At 49.0% G+C, this 15,264-nt stretch overlaps 1 protein-coding gene across 1 annotated transcript in view; it reads right to left on the bottom strand.

The window, feature by feature from the left end:
• Positions 1 to 3,171: 3,171 nt before the first annotated feature.
• Positions 3,172 to 15,264, bottom strand: part of Dis3 (exosome complex exonuclease RRP44-like protein Dis3) — a 55,529-nt gene continuing 43,436 nt past the window's right edge. Inside the window, exon 22 of the mRNA XM_075688697.1 lies at positions 3,172 to 3,305. Within this exon, the coding sequence (XP_075544812.1) occupies positions 3,207 to 3,305 (99 nt within the window). The 3' untranslated portion in view covers positions 3,172 to 3,206. The remainder of the gene's footprint in view (positions 3,306 to 15,264) is intronic.

The following is a 15,264-nucleotide window of genomic DNA, read 5'->3' as shown; positions in this document are numbered from 1 at the left end:
GCTCCGATATGTTGATTTCCTTGTTTCTATTACTGCACTTCTCATTGTTTTCAAAAAGAATGCGAAGGTGTTACAAGCATAATTTGTGAATGTCTTGGTCCCCTTGACGTGACCTTCGAAATCCCGATCGGAGTATCCGCTTTTTCGATGTACATTTTGTGTTGTCTGACGATCACATCTGCTGGTGTTACGAACCTAGAGCTAATAAGCCTATTTTATCGTAGTTTTGCTCATTCCAAGCGGCATAGCGAAAATGTGCTTGAACAATGCACTAAAGCAGTCATGCCCTCATTGAATTTTTTTCCAGTTTTCAATAGGTAGTGCGATTTAGTGAGGCTGGTTTCCCAAACAATTTGATTGTGTAAATTGCGTAAGCACTGCTCAGAGCAGCGTAGTCAGGAGGCTGGTTTCTCGACGTCAGCTAGCGCAGTCTGGTCAAAAGAAAAAGAAAATCGCCTTAATTCCTTACATCCACCACTTATCGCATAACCTGAAGATAGGACAACCTGGAAAGGTTGACTGGATTCTGTGATCGTGACGCGGATTTTATTTCGTTTTTTCTTGCTTTCTTTATACAAATTGTATGCAATGAAGGAGGTGCCAAAGTATAAACTGTATGAACATGTATAAAATAATGTATGGTTACCCGTCTAATAAATTATTTGTTGAATAATTTTTGCATTACTGTTCTAATGCTGTGTGTCTTGTTGTCTACGTATACTTATTCTGCCTCCATTGCCGTTGAATTAGCAATTTTCTCACCTTTTTCGCCCTGCACCATACCATTGGCTACGATGATTTTGTGTAAAGAGGTATTTCTACATGCGTGTACTTTGCGTGATCCTCTTACCTTTGCTGGTTAGAGACAAGTGGCTCCTGAGCATGAAAGAGTGGGTAGCCGTAAAGCTGCTCTACAGCGGCTTTTTAACAGCGGAGCTGTTTAAGCTTTCGTTCTGCCGTGGAGCGTTACCAGAAGACAGCACAGCTGTGCGCCGCCTCGCGTTGTCTAGCAACCCCCTGCGAGAGCACCGAGTCACGTAACCTCCTCGCACCCCACGCGCGTAGGGCAGAGTCGTGACGTCACAGGCGAGTAAAAGCTCGGAACAGCCGACGCGGCGGCACACCTCTCGCCTCCACTACTCCATGCGTACCTGCAACTGCCATGGGGAGACCGAAGTCCGGGCGCCCGAAGAATAAGCGGCCTACCAGGAAGAGCGCCGTAGTGCCAAGCGAGAAGCGATGCGTCGCCGCCAAGCTGATCCGGACACCGCGCCGAAGCTGCGGCTGAGAAGAGGCGACGCCAAGTCGAGGATCCCGAGTTTATGTCCAGGGAACGAGAGTAGGCGTCCGAACGCTCGATGTCGCCGAGAAAGCGATCCCGGCCTGCGACCGCTTGAGAACTTCCAGCGTCAAGCCCACCAAGACAAGGGGAGTGCGAACGGCCGATTCCAGCGCGAACTTTCGGGCATAGAATTTGGGCACAGCTGTCGTGTCTGTGACCTACAAGGAAGCTCGGCGCGCGGCTCAGCGGGACTACGATCGACGAAGGTGAGCCGATCCTTCCCTTCGCGCCGAGGCCGCCACCGACATACGCCGTCGCCGAGCCAAGGATCCCGAGTTTCGGGCCAGAGACAACGAACGCTGCCGACTGAATGCTCTGCACCGCCGGGAATCGGTTCCAGGCCTGCGCGCCACCGAGAACTTTCAACGCCAAGGCCGCAAATCCACGGGAGGTGCGAACGGCCGCTTCCAGCGCGAATTCTTCGGCATAGAGTTCAGGCAGAGCTGCCGCGTCTGTGACCAGCTCTGGTTCGACGTGAATCTCTCCACGGTGAGCTCGGTGCGGAACTTTGAACAGAAGAGTTCTGCCTTGCAAGTGCTTCGCGAAGCCTTCTCCGACGCCACCGACCACGACGTCCACGACGACGGTCGGACGTCGGGGACGAGGACCGGATCGACGATGACGACGACTGGTACTGATGCAATTGTGATGCACGTACTGTGGCTTGTATGCGTGGCCTGCTGGGGTTAATGTGGCTTACCGGCCTGGCCATGTTGACTTCGCAAGAACTGGGCAAAACTGATCAAATCTTGGCGACACTTAGTATGAGCATGGTTATGCCATGCATAACCTCGTAAGACTTAGCAAAACCTAGAAATGCTGGGTACGAGCCATAGAGTTTCCTACAAAAATTGTATGAGCCCAGGCAAGCCATGCATAACCTCGCTAAACCAAGCGAAACCTAGCAATACTTAGTATGAACCAACCTCGCAAAACTTAGCAAACGTCCGAACTAGCTCCGCTGTGCACCACTAGTGCAAACTGCCGAAATCTTTTTTCCCTCACTCCTCATGTTGATACCAAATATGGAATGAACTTTTACCTCACACTGACCATCCATTCACACCCCCTCCCACTATTCTCCGAGTGCCCTTGTGATCTGCCACCTTTCACACACATTCCATGCGTGTGAGGCTAGGTCACGACTTCCGTACAAAGACGAGCTACCTATTGTCATTGCAACATGAAAATTACGTGTTCACCCAGCTCTGCATCCTATTTGGCTGGATGAGTGCCATGGTCCGTTTCCTAGACTCCCACCCTTATTCTGCTTCAAGTTTCTTGATAAACACGTCCGTAACACGTCGGGCGCGATCTGACAGATAACGTCAACACTCAGCTTTGAACTTAGGAAATGGGGACGGATCCCAATCGATGCTGACAATTAACACAGCGCGAGGAAAGGAACACGAGTATAATAGGTACAAAGGGTAGTGCGGAAGAAAAACAGCAGCCTCCATTTCTCTACCCTGCTGTCTGTCCTTATCATTGCTGCGTTTCGTTTTCTGGTGTTGGTTGCACACACCATACTCGCTTAACTTCCTCTACCGCTATACAACAATAAAATATGCCGTCCCTACTGGGAACAACAAGAACACGAGGCGGTGATCGGTGACGGCAAATAGGAGCGTGTGTGCGGACAGATGTCAGCCGTCTTCTTCACCCTCCGCTCTCTTGCACAGTAGTATCCGAGTTTTCTTTTTTTTTTTTTTTTGCTTGCCTCATAACTTTTTTTTCCCCATAAGCGTTTCTTGCTGAGACATGAACACAAGCGCTGTTCAAAATTTACACATCCGCAAACACTGAGACAAACACCGACACTGCGATAAAAAAAAAAAAGAACGAACAGTTCTTTATTGACGTATCAGGAAACGCAAACCTTGGACTTCTTGCGTGGCGGATCGTCGACGCTCTTGGTGGAACCCCCGCTGCGTCCAGCAGGCTCGACGCTCACTCCTGGGATCTGCGCAAGGCGGCAAACCAACGAAGCACGCGGTTATCGATTGAACTTCACAACGGCAGCCAGCGTGCACCTGCGTTTCGCAATCGCATTAGACGACAATCCACTGCCGCACACCGGGTTCCAGACCAACAGTGAGCGCATGCTGGCTGCTGCAGAGTGCCGCAGATAAAAGCCTAACGCGAATTGAAATTCCATCGCTGCGCTATTATGGTCCTATTTTGTTTTCGCTACCGCCCCCTCCCTCTTTTTATTCTTATCGTGTCTCTGTCGGCAAACGCACAGAGAGGAGCACAGTTCGATGGCGCTCGACTAGAAGAAAGTCCGGCCCGTACCGAGTGTATATGTGTGTGTACACACATGCTTGGAAAAAAAGTGCGGAGCACGAACAGGAGAGGCTTCGGCGATTACGAAACGCACTTTGGCGGCCCGCGTCGCAAGCTGAAAGCATCCGCACAAATTCGAGCGTCCTGTGGGTACCGCTCACAAAGCGCTCGACGAGGACAACAAAAGAAAGGGGATGAGGGTGGACTGCGATAAAGCTGACGGCACAAGGCAGTAACTGCGCGTGCTTACCGCTCCCCCCCCCCCCCCCCTTCCCGGCACACGCACATAGACTTTCATTTGCCCTAGCTAGCTCGGCGCCAGCTCCACTAATCGAAAATCGTTACTGGCGCAGTGCCAGGCGCACATTGATTCGACCCGCGTTCCGGCCGATGAAACGTTACGGGCCCTCGTAAATACTCTCTAAAAAGCTTGCGCGCACGTCGGAGCCGAAGATGAGCGCAGGACAACGAACGGCTAACGCCCCGTGTCGAGCTCCGCGGCCTGCGGAAAGAGCAGCAGCAGGCTGCAGTGCCTGCCGAGGACGGTGGTGGACGAACGGCTATAAATCGCAGCTGGCAGTTGCGAACGGAGCAACTATTTCGCGCCGAAACTCGGCGATGTGAGCGGGAAAGGCCAAGGATGCGCGACGACTGGCTCGGTTGATTCATGCCTTGCGGAGAGCGTTGCGCTCGAAGCAATGTTTGCTATCGCACGTCAGCCGACGGTAGGCCCTGCTTCGCCAGCCCGCCATTCTTGAGGCTAGCGCACCGCTTTTTAGAGGTCGGAGGATGTCGACAACTCCGACGAGGACACCGTCGCGCACTCGATGTCTCACACACGCTGGGACGACGACAGCCATTCACTACGCAGGCCCAGGTTGTTGCAATCGCACTCCTTATGCGAATACATATTAGGACTTCGAGCTGCAGCCCTCAACAAAACCTTTTTATCATCACTAAATTAAATTCCGAAGTTTTACGTGCCAAAAACACGATCTGAACGCGAGGCACGCCGTGTAGTGAGAGACTCCGGATTAATTCTGACCACCTGGAGTTCTTTAACGTGCGCCCAATGCACGTTGCACAAGCGCTTTTGCATTTCACCCCCATGGAACTGCGCGCAGCCGTGGGCGGGGGATGAACCAGAGACCTCGTGCTTCGCAGTGCAACGCCAAAGCCACTAAGCAAGCACGGCGCGTTTTTGTCATCATGGGAATATAAATGCACACGCATGCTATACTGGGGACCTTCGAATGAAGGGTTTAAAATTAAATTAAATCATGGCGTTTTACGTGCCAAAACCACTTTCTGATTATGAGGCACGCCGTGGTGCAGGACTCAGGAAATTTCGACCACCTGAGGTTCTTTAACGTGTACCTAAATCTAACTACACGGGTGTTTTCACATTTCGCCCCCATCGAAATGCGGCCGCCGCGCGGCCGGGATTCGATCCGGCGAGCTCGTGTTCAGCAGCCCAACAGCACAGTCACTGAGCAACCACGGCGGGTAAATGAAGGGTTAAAGATCGATGCTAGGGGAACTTCTTGACGGCGTGTGTGCTCTCTTCAAAGCCGCTGGAACCTTATTCGTCACGAAAGCAGCCGTCATGTTACGTCATGGACCGCCGCCATGAATATGCGGTGCGCGCCTCACGCATTATACGTCGCAGGAATAGTGACTGGCACGCGTCGGCACCGCCAGTTTGCCGACGGTGCAAGCAGCTGGAGCCTCGTTCTCAGAATCGAGAGGTTCGCGGTTCGATGCCGCCAGAGGCAACGTTTCATCTTATATTTAAATGAATGCCTACAGACGCATTTTTCATGACGCCGGCATCCTCGTCATGAACAGCGATACGTCTGAAAATAAAAGCTTCATAGAGCATAATCAGTGTAGCCTGTCATTACTAAACTGTAGAAGTAAACATTGGAAGATAAACTAAGAACCGCGCATCGAGCGATGGAACCAAAAATAACAGGCGTAACGTACGTCAAGAGGCCGGAAGGCGGCACACACCGCAGTAGGTATACAGCGTCGGCATGCGGCTCAGTACGAGGTCGCAGGTACGATTGCCGGCTAAGGCAGTCGCATTCCAATGGGGGACGGAATGCAAGAGAGCTCGTAAACCGCTTTCGGTGCACATTAAGGAACCAAAGGTGGTCAAAATTAATCTTCGGGTCTATCGTGGTATACCATGCTACCAACAATCGCATACGACAAGCTTGCAACAGGCTCCAAAGCCTTAGAAGCCATCTTTGAGACCCGCCCCCCATCGTATTGTACACGGCATCGTACAACTTGTCGCCTGCTTAAAGACGCCTGCTCCCACAGTTTCTCTCTATAAAAACCACTAAAGGGGAAACATGGCGCTGCGATCGCTTTGTTACCATGAGAGCTAGTGATGGCTACGCTGTAGTACATGGATTTGTCTAATATTCGTGCCCATGGCTTAGGCGTCTATTAACGAATCCATTATCTTCTAACTCTTTAACGTTATCTGATATTTTACTGTGTGCTGACGAATGTCGACTGTTTGCCGTCGGTCTCATCTGGCGCAAGCGCGACGCCACCGGGGGCACTCCTCGTCACGATAGCGTTGTGGGACGCCTGGTGGCTGCTATGGCGATGTCTCTTCTGCGCAGCAGCAGTTGTGCTGCGTCACGCCAACATGTTGCACCCGCATACGATTAGAACATTGTCCAGGGAGTTTGCAAGCACAGCGCTGAACTTTGCTGTCGCTGTCAATAGCGAAACTGCCCCGCTTTTTTTTTTTAGTACTTCCTTTTCTTTAAAACTCGATGCTTTTTCTACGTGCCATCAGGTGGAGTCATCTGCTGTTCGTTGACCCCCCGCATGTCTTCATGCTTCCTTTGTTTAAAATACTAACCTTTCCCCCCACCCTTTTTTTTCTCTTTCCAGATAGGGTTCCGACTTGTAATCGCCGTCAAAACAACGTAATATAAGACTACTTGTTCCGCTCACACTCCCATACAATTGAAGCTGAGCGAGCCTCTCTCCGCCCCACACGTAACGTAAGTTACATACATCATACCTTTTTACAACGCCAGAGACGGCTGTTTGAGGTAGTCGCGTGTGGGAGCCAGATGCATCTGTTCTCTTGAGGTTACTTTCCGCGACGACCTAACACTGCAGCGACAAATACAAAAATTCGTCGCTTTCCAACTTGGAGAACTTGTACAGGTGCGCCAGCCAATTACACTCGCACATTTACGTGACGTGATGGCGGAGGCGAACTTCTCTAAAGGGACACTAAAGGCAAATACTAAGTCGACGTGGACTGTTTAAATACCATTCCAGAAATCTCGCAACGCTAGTTTCGTGCCACTTAGTTTACGAGAAAATTCCATCTGAAGGGTCCGTGTACCTTTATCCCAATTCAAATCTCCCGCCACCCAATCGGGGGAGTGGTGACGCTACATACGCTATCTCCCCGCTTTGCTGCCGTCGGTGAGTAAGGCGGCGCCCGACAGACGGCGGTACCGAGCCAAGACAAAGTGGCGGATTCGCCGCTGCAGCTGCCCTTTGGTCAAGTGGCGTAGACCGTTCGGGCATCCCGCGACATCACATGGAAGTTGCATTCTCTGCTACATGCAGTTTGTGCGAATTTCGCGAGCCAGCAAACCCAACGCAGCACTACGCGATAACTACTGAAACGCGAAAGCCTGTCGAGCGAAAACGAAACCTTTCGACCACCCGCGTCATTGTCAGGGTTATTTCAATGAGTTCTTTTTTCGAAAAGTGAAATATAACTGGACAAGCAGCATTTTATTTCGTCTTATAATACAACACAATGATGTTTTGTGCAACGAGCGGTTGAGTACCAGAGACAGAATTTAACTGAGGAGTGCTTTCGCCATCGGCCAAGTACTTGAATGCCCCGGGGGAGTCTCTAATCATGTCCTGCATTTACCTCGATTTCTCGATCATTAAGGCTCTGTTCGCGATAATATTGACACCTTAGAGATTCTCGAAGACTAATCAATCACTTTAGCTTGACTTAATATTTGCCTTCAGTGTCCCTTTAATACCGGCGTCTGTCGGGAACTGCTTTGCTGGAATGTGTAGACACAGAGTAGAAATGCAGCGCGGTTTTACGGGCGGAGCTTGCACTAGAGTCTTCAAAATCTCTTCACCGCGGGGATAATCATCTAGAAGCGCAGTAGAATCGGCTGAACCAGCGGAAACAGACGAGCCGGTTCAATCGTGACGAGAAGCGATTCATAGTTAAACGGAGCTGCCAACAGCAGCGACGTGTTCAGTCACCCCCGAGATCAGTCACCGAACTGCAGCGCTCTACCGCAGGAAACTGCAGTCTTGGTTACCACAGTTCTGCAAACTGCTCCGGAAAGCCGGCCTCATCGCAGTTGCGCAAAGTTTCGACATGAATTTCGACTCTGCAATGTTTCCACGTGGATTAACTGCCATATTCTCCTGCTTTTCTTCCTTTTTTTGTGTGTGTACATGTTGTTTCTTATTTACCCTGTACTTGTCTCTCGCTAACGGCTATATATATCTTGCACTATGTCAACATGCAAGTACATTCCTGTTTTTATGTGTACCTTAGCAGGTTTTATTTGTTACTTGCTACGTTTCTTACCCTCGCTATCTATTATGTCATTTTTCCGAGCTTCAATAGAGAGCTTTAGGTTAGGGGACGCAAGCCGCAACCAAGCATTGAGAGCACTTTGTGAGCATTGGGGGTAGCAACTCCAATGTGAGCATTTTGCGCTCTTTTGTGCTCGCTTTGGGTTCTTTTATACACTTTGTTGCTTGCGTCCCCCAACGCTTGGGTGCGAATTGCATCCTATAACCTAAAACTCTCTAATTGTATATTGCAACATTTTGCTTGCGTCTGCGCAGGTTTTGTTACTTGTAATTGTATAACGTTCGTGAATGTAACTATACCTTGCATACGTCTCCCCCCTCTCCTCCCCATACACACTCAAGTATAACTCCTAATGGAGCCTACGAACGAACGAACGAACGAACGAACGAACGAACGAACGAACGAACGAACGAACGAACGAACGAACGAACGAACGAACGAACGAACGAACGAACGAACGAACGAACGAACGAACGAACGAACGAACGAACGAACGAACGAACGAACGAACGAACGAACGAACGAACGAACGAACGAACGAACGAACGAACGAACGAACGAACGAACGAACGAACGAACGAACGAACGAACGAACGAACGAACGAACGAACGAACGAACGAACGAACGAACGAACGAACGAACGAACGAACGAACGAACGAACGAACGAACGAACGAACGAACGAACGAACGAACGAACGAACGAACGAACGAACGAACGAACGAACGAACGAACGAACGAACGAACGAACGAACGAACGAACGAACGAACGAACGAACGAACGAACGAACGAACGAACGAACGAACGAACGAACGAACGAACGAACGAACGAACGAACGAACGAACGAACGAACGAACGAACGAACGAACGAACGAACGAACGAACGAACGAACGAACGAACGAACGAACGAACGAACGAACGAACGAACGAACGAACGAACGAACGAACGAACGAACGAACGAACGAACGAACGAACGAACGAACGAACGAACGAACGAACGAACGAACGAACGAACGAACGAACGAACGAACGAACGAACGAACGAACGAACGAACGAACGAACGAACGAACGAACGAACGAACGAACGAACGAACGAACGAACGAACGAACGAACGAACGAACGAACGAACGAACGAACGAACGAACGAACGAACGAACGAACGAACGAACGAACGAACGAACGAACGAACGAACGAACGAACGAACGAACGAACGAACGAACGAACGAACGAACGAACGAACGAACGAACGAACGAACGAACGAACGAACGAACGAACGAACGAACGAACGAACGAACGAACGAACGAACGAACGAACGAACGAACGAACGAACGAACGAACGAACGAACGAACGAACGAACGAACGAACGAACGAACGAACGAACGAACGAACGAACGAACGAACGAACGAACGAACGAACGAACGAACGAACGAACGAACGAACGAACGAACGAACGAACGAACGAACGAACGAACGAACGAACGAACGAACGAACGAACGAACGAACGAACGAACGAACGAACGAACGAACGAACGAACGAACGAACGAACGAACGAACGAACGAACGAACGAACGAACGAACGAACGAACGAACGAACGAACGAACGAACGAACGAACGAACGAACGAACGAACGAACGAACGAACGAACGAACGAACGAACGAACGAACGGACGGACGAACGAACGAACGAACGAACGAACGAACGAACGGACGGACGGACGGACGGACGAGCGGACGGACGGACGGACGGACGAGCGGACGGACGGACGGACGGACGGACGAACGAACGGACGAACGAACGAACGAACGAACGAACGAACGAACGAACGAACGAACGGCAAAAACCCGCAGAAGATGTCTCTGAGATGTTTTGCTTACTTGCAAGCTTCATACCCATATAGGGGCATCACCGTCACTGGCGCAATCTGTTAAACGAAGACGAAGTCTCAACTCCGCGTTTCCTCTCATCTATAGATGGCTGCCTCGGGCTTCAAGGCAGACTTTGGCCGAGGCCACCTCAACGTCACAAGTACTTTCCGCCGTGGAACAACACATGAAGAGCGAGCTCTTGAGTCAATTGTGAATGTCGTCCTGTTCGGGGATTGTTACCGCTGTTCTCTCAGTGAGGTCACTATCGGGGCGCCATTATCGGGGCACCACACTGAGTACGCGTTGATTAGGCCAGTAAGGAGATGCTACTCACTCCAGCAATACGTCGCGCCGCGCAAAAGTATTCCGCGCTGAGAACAAACACCGCGCTGGACAGTGCCTGCCATTATCCACTCGACAACATGGCAGCAACTATTGGGCTTTTCGGGGAATGGGTTAATCATAATACCCCCGCTATCTTTGCTCTCCCGTATGTTGCATGTTGCTACACAGCCGGATGTGACTAAAACTCAGCGCGACATCGATTAACCGAGGGCGAACGAAGAAAGCCTCAGCCGGAACGCTATATGCGGAACCAGCGCTGCTTAAGAAACGCTACGCCAGTCTGTGTGTGTATTTGAAATGTGCTAACACAGTAGGGATTTGTTCTTTGCCGTGCGTTAAGGTGGGTGGAGGAGGATTATGGCGGATTAAGGTGAAGGGTTGATGAAAGGGTATTAAGACGGATTAGGGTGCATGAACAAGTATTAGAGAAGATTAAGGTGGATAAAGGAAGATTTAGGTCGTATAATGTGGATTAAGGTGAGTTAGGGTTGATAAAGGAGGATTAAGACCTATTAGAATGGATTAGGGTAGATTAGGGATCATGGAGCTGGATTAGGTTTGATAGAGGTAGATTAGGGTGTATTAAGGTAGATTGGGACTATTAAGCAGGATTAATTTGAATTAAGGTGCATGAATAAGGATTAAGGTAGAAGAAGGAGGATTGTGATGGATTAGGGTTGATAAAGGTGGATTAGGACCGTATATGGTAGGCTAAGGTTCATTAGGGGCGATGTGGGTTGATTAGGTTGTATTAAGGTGGATGAATGAGCATTAAGGTGGATTAGGGGGGACTAAGGTGAATTAGGGTTCATTGAGTATTAAGACCGATTAGACGGCCGTAATCCTCCTAATGCACATTAATCCAGATTCATCGACCTTAATCCTCCTTCATTCACTTTAATCCACCATAATCCACGAAAGTCCTTCGTAATGCACCCTAAATCACCTTCATCGACCTTAATCGACTCTAACCCTCCTTAATGCACTTTAATCCTCCTTAATCAACCCTAATCTACTATAATCGTCCTTTATCCACCCGAATCCACATTCATCTACCTTAGACCACCCTAATCGTCCTTGATTCACTTTAATTCCCTCTAGCCGACCATAATACTCCTTAATGCACCTTAATCCTTCTTAATCCACCCTTGACCTTCATGCGCTTTAATCGACTATAATCGTCCTTATTGCACCTGAACTCACCTTCATCGACCTTAACCCAACCTAGCCCACATTTATGCACCTTAATCCACCTTCATTCACCCTAATGCACTTTCATCGACTTCAATCCTCCTTAATACACCCGAATTCATCTTAATCCAATCACTAATCAATCATTACTTTGCTAATCATCTCTTGTGCGCGGCTGCACATGCTTTGGTTCGCTTTCCGCCTTCCTTCGGTCACGTGTGATTTTCTGTAGCTCACAACGGGACCTTGAAACAGAGGTCTAAGGCTTTCGCTTAATAAGCTACACACAAAGGGATGTGTGTGTGGGAGCAATACTATAAATCAGACGCACGAAGTAATGCCTCTGATCATGTGGCAGAAAAATTGTCTGGAGTATAGAACTTGCCTCAAAGCTCCCTTTACATCGGTATACCCCGTTCATACGGCTTTAGAAAAAACCAACCTCCTCATAAACGTTGCCTCCAGCATTATCGATGCTGTTATTAGCATTTCTCAAAATTTTCAACCCCACTGGAGCGCGCAACTGGCCGAAAATAACACGCCTCCATAGAATCCCGCGGGAGCCCAGGAGGAAAAGCGCGCCGTGCGCAGCCGGTGGGCGAGGAGAATCGAGGAGTAAAGCGCCGTGAGGAGGAGAGTGTCGCTACTTTCAAATTATCAAGGGGTTTTAAGTGGAGCATACGCGGAGCGCTCCCTTTTGGAACGCCCTGCAGCAATCGCCTGCCAACAAAGTCTGGTAAGGGAGTAAACGAAAAAAAAAAGGCACATTTTGAACAATAACAGATGCGCGCCTGTATCAACGTTTGCTTTAGCCCGATGCACCCTGCCCGGCTCTGCCCTTGGCCACGGGCGTCGCGACGGGCGCATGCGCTCCTGCGTTCTAGCACGCCGGTGCCCAGTCAGGTAAGGAGCTGGACACACGTGACTCAATATGAGCGGTGGACTCATGTCGCGAAATCACGGCATGTGCCACTGAAAACTGTTTCCTCCGTTTCGCTAGGCGCTGCTGCTGCTGACACGCGAAGTTTGAGTACTCCTGCACTGTAAGATTCTGCCATCTTGCAAGCTCTAATTGGCTCACAAGGCGGTTGCACCTTCTCTGATTGGCCCAAAATGCCAACAAGCTTGGCAGAACTCGATAACATGGTGGAATTTTATAGTTGCATAGTAGTACCCCGGAGCCAACGTTCACAGGAGGTAAGGACTTCGTCATTGCCCCGACGAAGTGAATGAAGCCCGTTTCTTGCCGAAAGGTCGACTTAGGACTGATGGTAATTCCCTCGTTCGTCCAACGTTAGGCAATTCAAATCTACGTGTTCCTGCGACCCATTTTGCCTTGCTTGGATTTCGGGCGTCATTGTACGGCAAGCATCAATGCCCATCTAGCACTTCGTATGCAACGATCGCGATTAACTCTGGCTTGCACTACTAGGGTCTCAGGGCGCTGTCACGACCACACATGGCGCGGGGGATTGCGAGGGCACTGCTAACGACCTTAATTGGATGGCAACCAGAACATTCGGAAGGATCAAGACCAATGACAGAAATAAGTCGCGTAAATCATACAACAGCAAAAAAACCAGCAGACGAACTCCGAACAAATTTACTGCGGCAGGAGCAGGCTCTTACATAGACGCCGCCATAGTTGTGGCGCCAAAACATGCCTCGTAGACAAACGAACAACATTAGGAGACACAGTGGGCGTAGAATGCGATCTTGTAGTGCCATGGCCGCGCAATCGAACGCGATTGGCACTTTTAGCAACGCAACTTTCAGGACGCATAAAGCCTCGAGTCGGAACGCACCGCGGACCCAGCGTGAAAAGAGCGCTTATGGTATGGTAGCGCCATCTTTTGGCATGGAGACAACCTAGCCCGTCGGAGCACGAACTTTGCTATTGGGCGCCGAACTGAAATGTTTGCGAATATTGAACTGTTGGATTTTTGGCTAATACGATTTTAGCTGATAACGAACACTCATCGGCCAATGTCGCGCGGTTTATAGCGAGTAACGGCACTGCCTGCGGCATATGAACAATCCTAGCCCATTTTCGGTCAATTTCGAGTGGTTCTTAGCCTTTTTCATCGGGCGAGGAGGAAAGGGCGCGCGGCGAGCCCAGGCCCCGCACACTCTTAAGTTCAACAAATGGCCACAGAAGGCGAAAAAATCGACCACGCGCTGCTGCTAACAGAACCAGCATAGTAAATTCCATGCTTACGTTAGTTTGAACATTTTCCGCTAGAGGCGCCGTAATAAGCGCAATTTTATCTTACAAACTTTCTCTTACAATTACCGAAGCATTTTTATTACATAAAATAGAGGGTGAAATTATCATTGCTAATTAGATATTGTACTCTTTGTAAGTAAGTTTATTGTTTCTTTGTCACTATAAACGCAATAGTGTTCAGCATCATCGATCTTTCACGTGACCTCTGGCCTGGATTTAAAATTTTTACCGGTATTTTTGAGTGCATGGCGGCACGGATTCATTCGTTCGTGCACTCAGACTGGTTGCTTCTTTTTTGCTAAAACTAGTTTATTGCATTTCGATGTCTCGCATTATTTAACCTGGGGTGAAGTGACGTGTTTGCAAGCGGACATGTAAGCCCGAAAGTTGGGTATCGGTCGTGGGCCATTTGGAACACTTCTGCATCGAAACGGGAGCTGGATTCTGGTGCGGCTCACAACGGCAATAACGGTGAGTCGTTTAACACCGCTGCTTGAATCGTTATATAATATTCGTCTCATTAACTTACAGGCGGAGACAAGTTAACGAACTAGATCCTGCACAACATATGGCAGTCGGGATCCTCCGTTGCTGTTTCCTAAATAAACCGTTACTTGCGAGGCTGTCGTTATACACACACAATCAGGAAAGAAAGAGAGATATCGAAACGCGCGTCTCATTTTTCATCTTATTGTAGCCGTGGCCATAGGTGACTGGGTAGCCTTAACAATATAAATATAAAACTTTTTTCGAGTCCACCGGCAACTTCTTTCGTCCACAATACCGAATAATCCTTTGGTAAAATGATGTGAAAGTACAGAATTTAATGTATTAAACAGTTGCAAGCGTGATAATTCACTCATATTTCGTATTTGTTGGTTCCATATGTTCTTGCTGTTCAGTTTGGTTTAGCGTAGGGCATTCATTTTTGCAGTAGTGAAGCAGTGCATCACGTTCGTGCAGAAAAATAATGCATCAGTTCTAATAGCTTCATGGCTTTAATGCATTTGCTTGTGGAACCAGCACTGATTTCTCTTCCAGTGTATAAATGAACGCACAAATGTTCTCATTTGCGATTTCAATAATACTTGAGCTGTTTACATGCATTGTATAGTTAGGCAGACATAAATTTATGGACAATAGCAATATTTATTTAACGTGCTGCTTAAGCACCCTAGAACAGACAGGGTGCATTTGCATGTGTTCTGTAGTTGCAAACCATTTCAATATATATGTCACAACTTTTTGCATTTCATATTGCAAAATTGTGCTTTTTTCAATTTCTGATTCAGTCAAAATTTCTGTTCCAGACATGCAGTAATGAGGATGGCACCAGTATAAAGCAACACACTCCCCACACTAAACAGAA

This window comes from Dermacentor variabilis, chromosome 4 (assembly GCF_050947875.1).
Source record: "Dermacentor variabilis isolate Ectoservices chromosome 4, ASM5094787v1, whole genome shotgun sequence".
In the NCBI taxonomy this organism is placed as follows: domain Eukaryota; kingdom Metazoa; phylum Arthropoda; class Arachnida; order Ixodida; family Ixodidae; genus Dermacentor; species Dermacentor variabilis.
The sequence above is the reverse complement of the archived record's forward strand: the minus strand, read 5'-3'. Positions and strand labels throughout refer to the sequence as shown.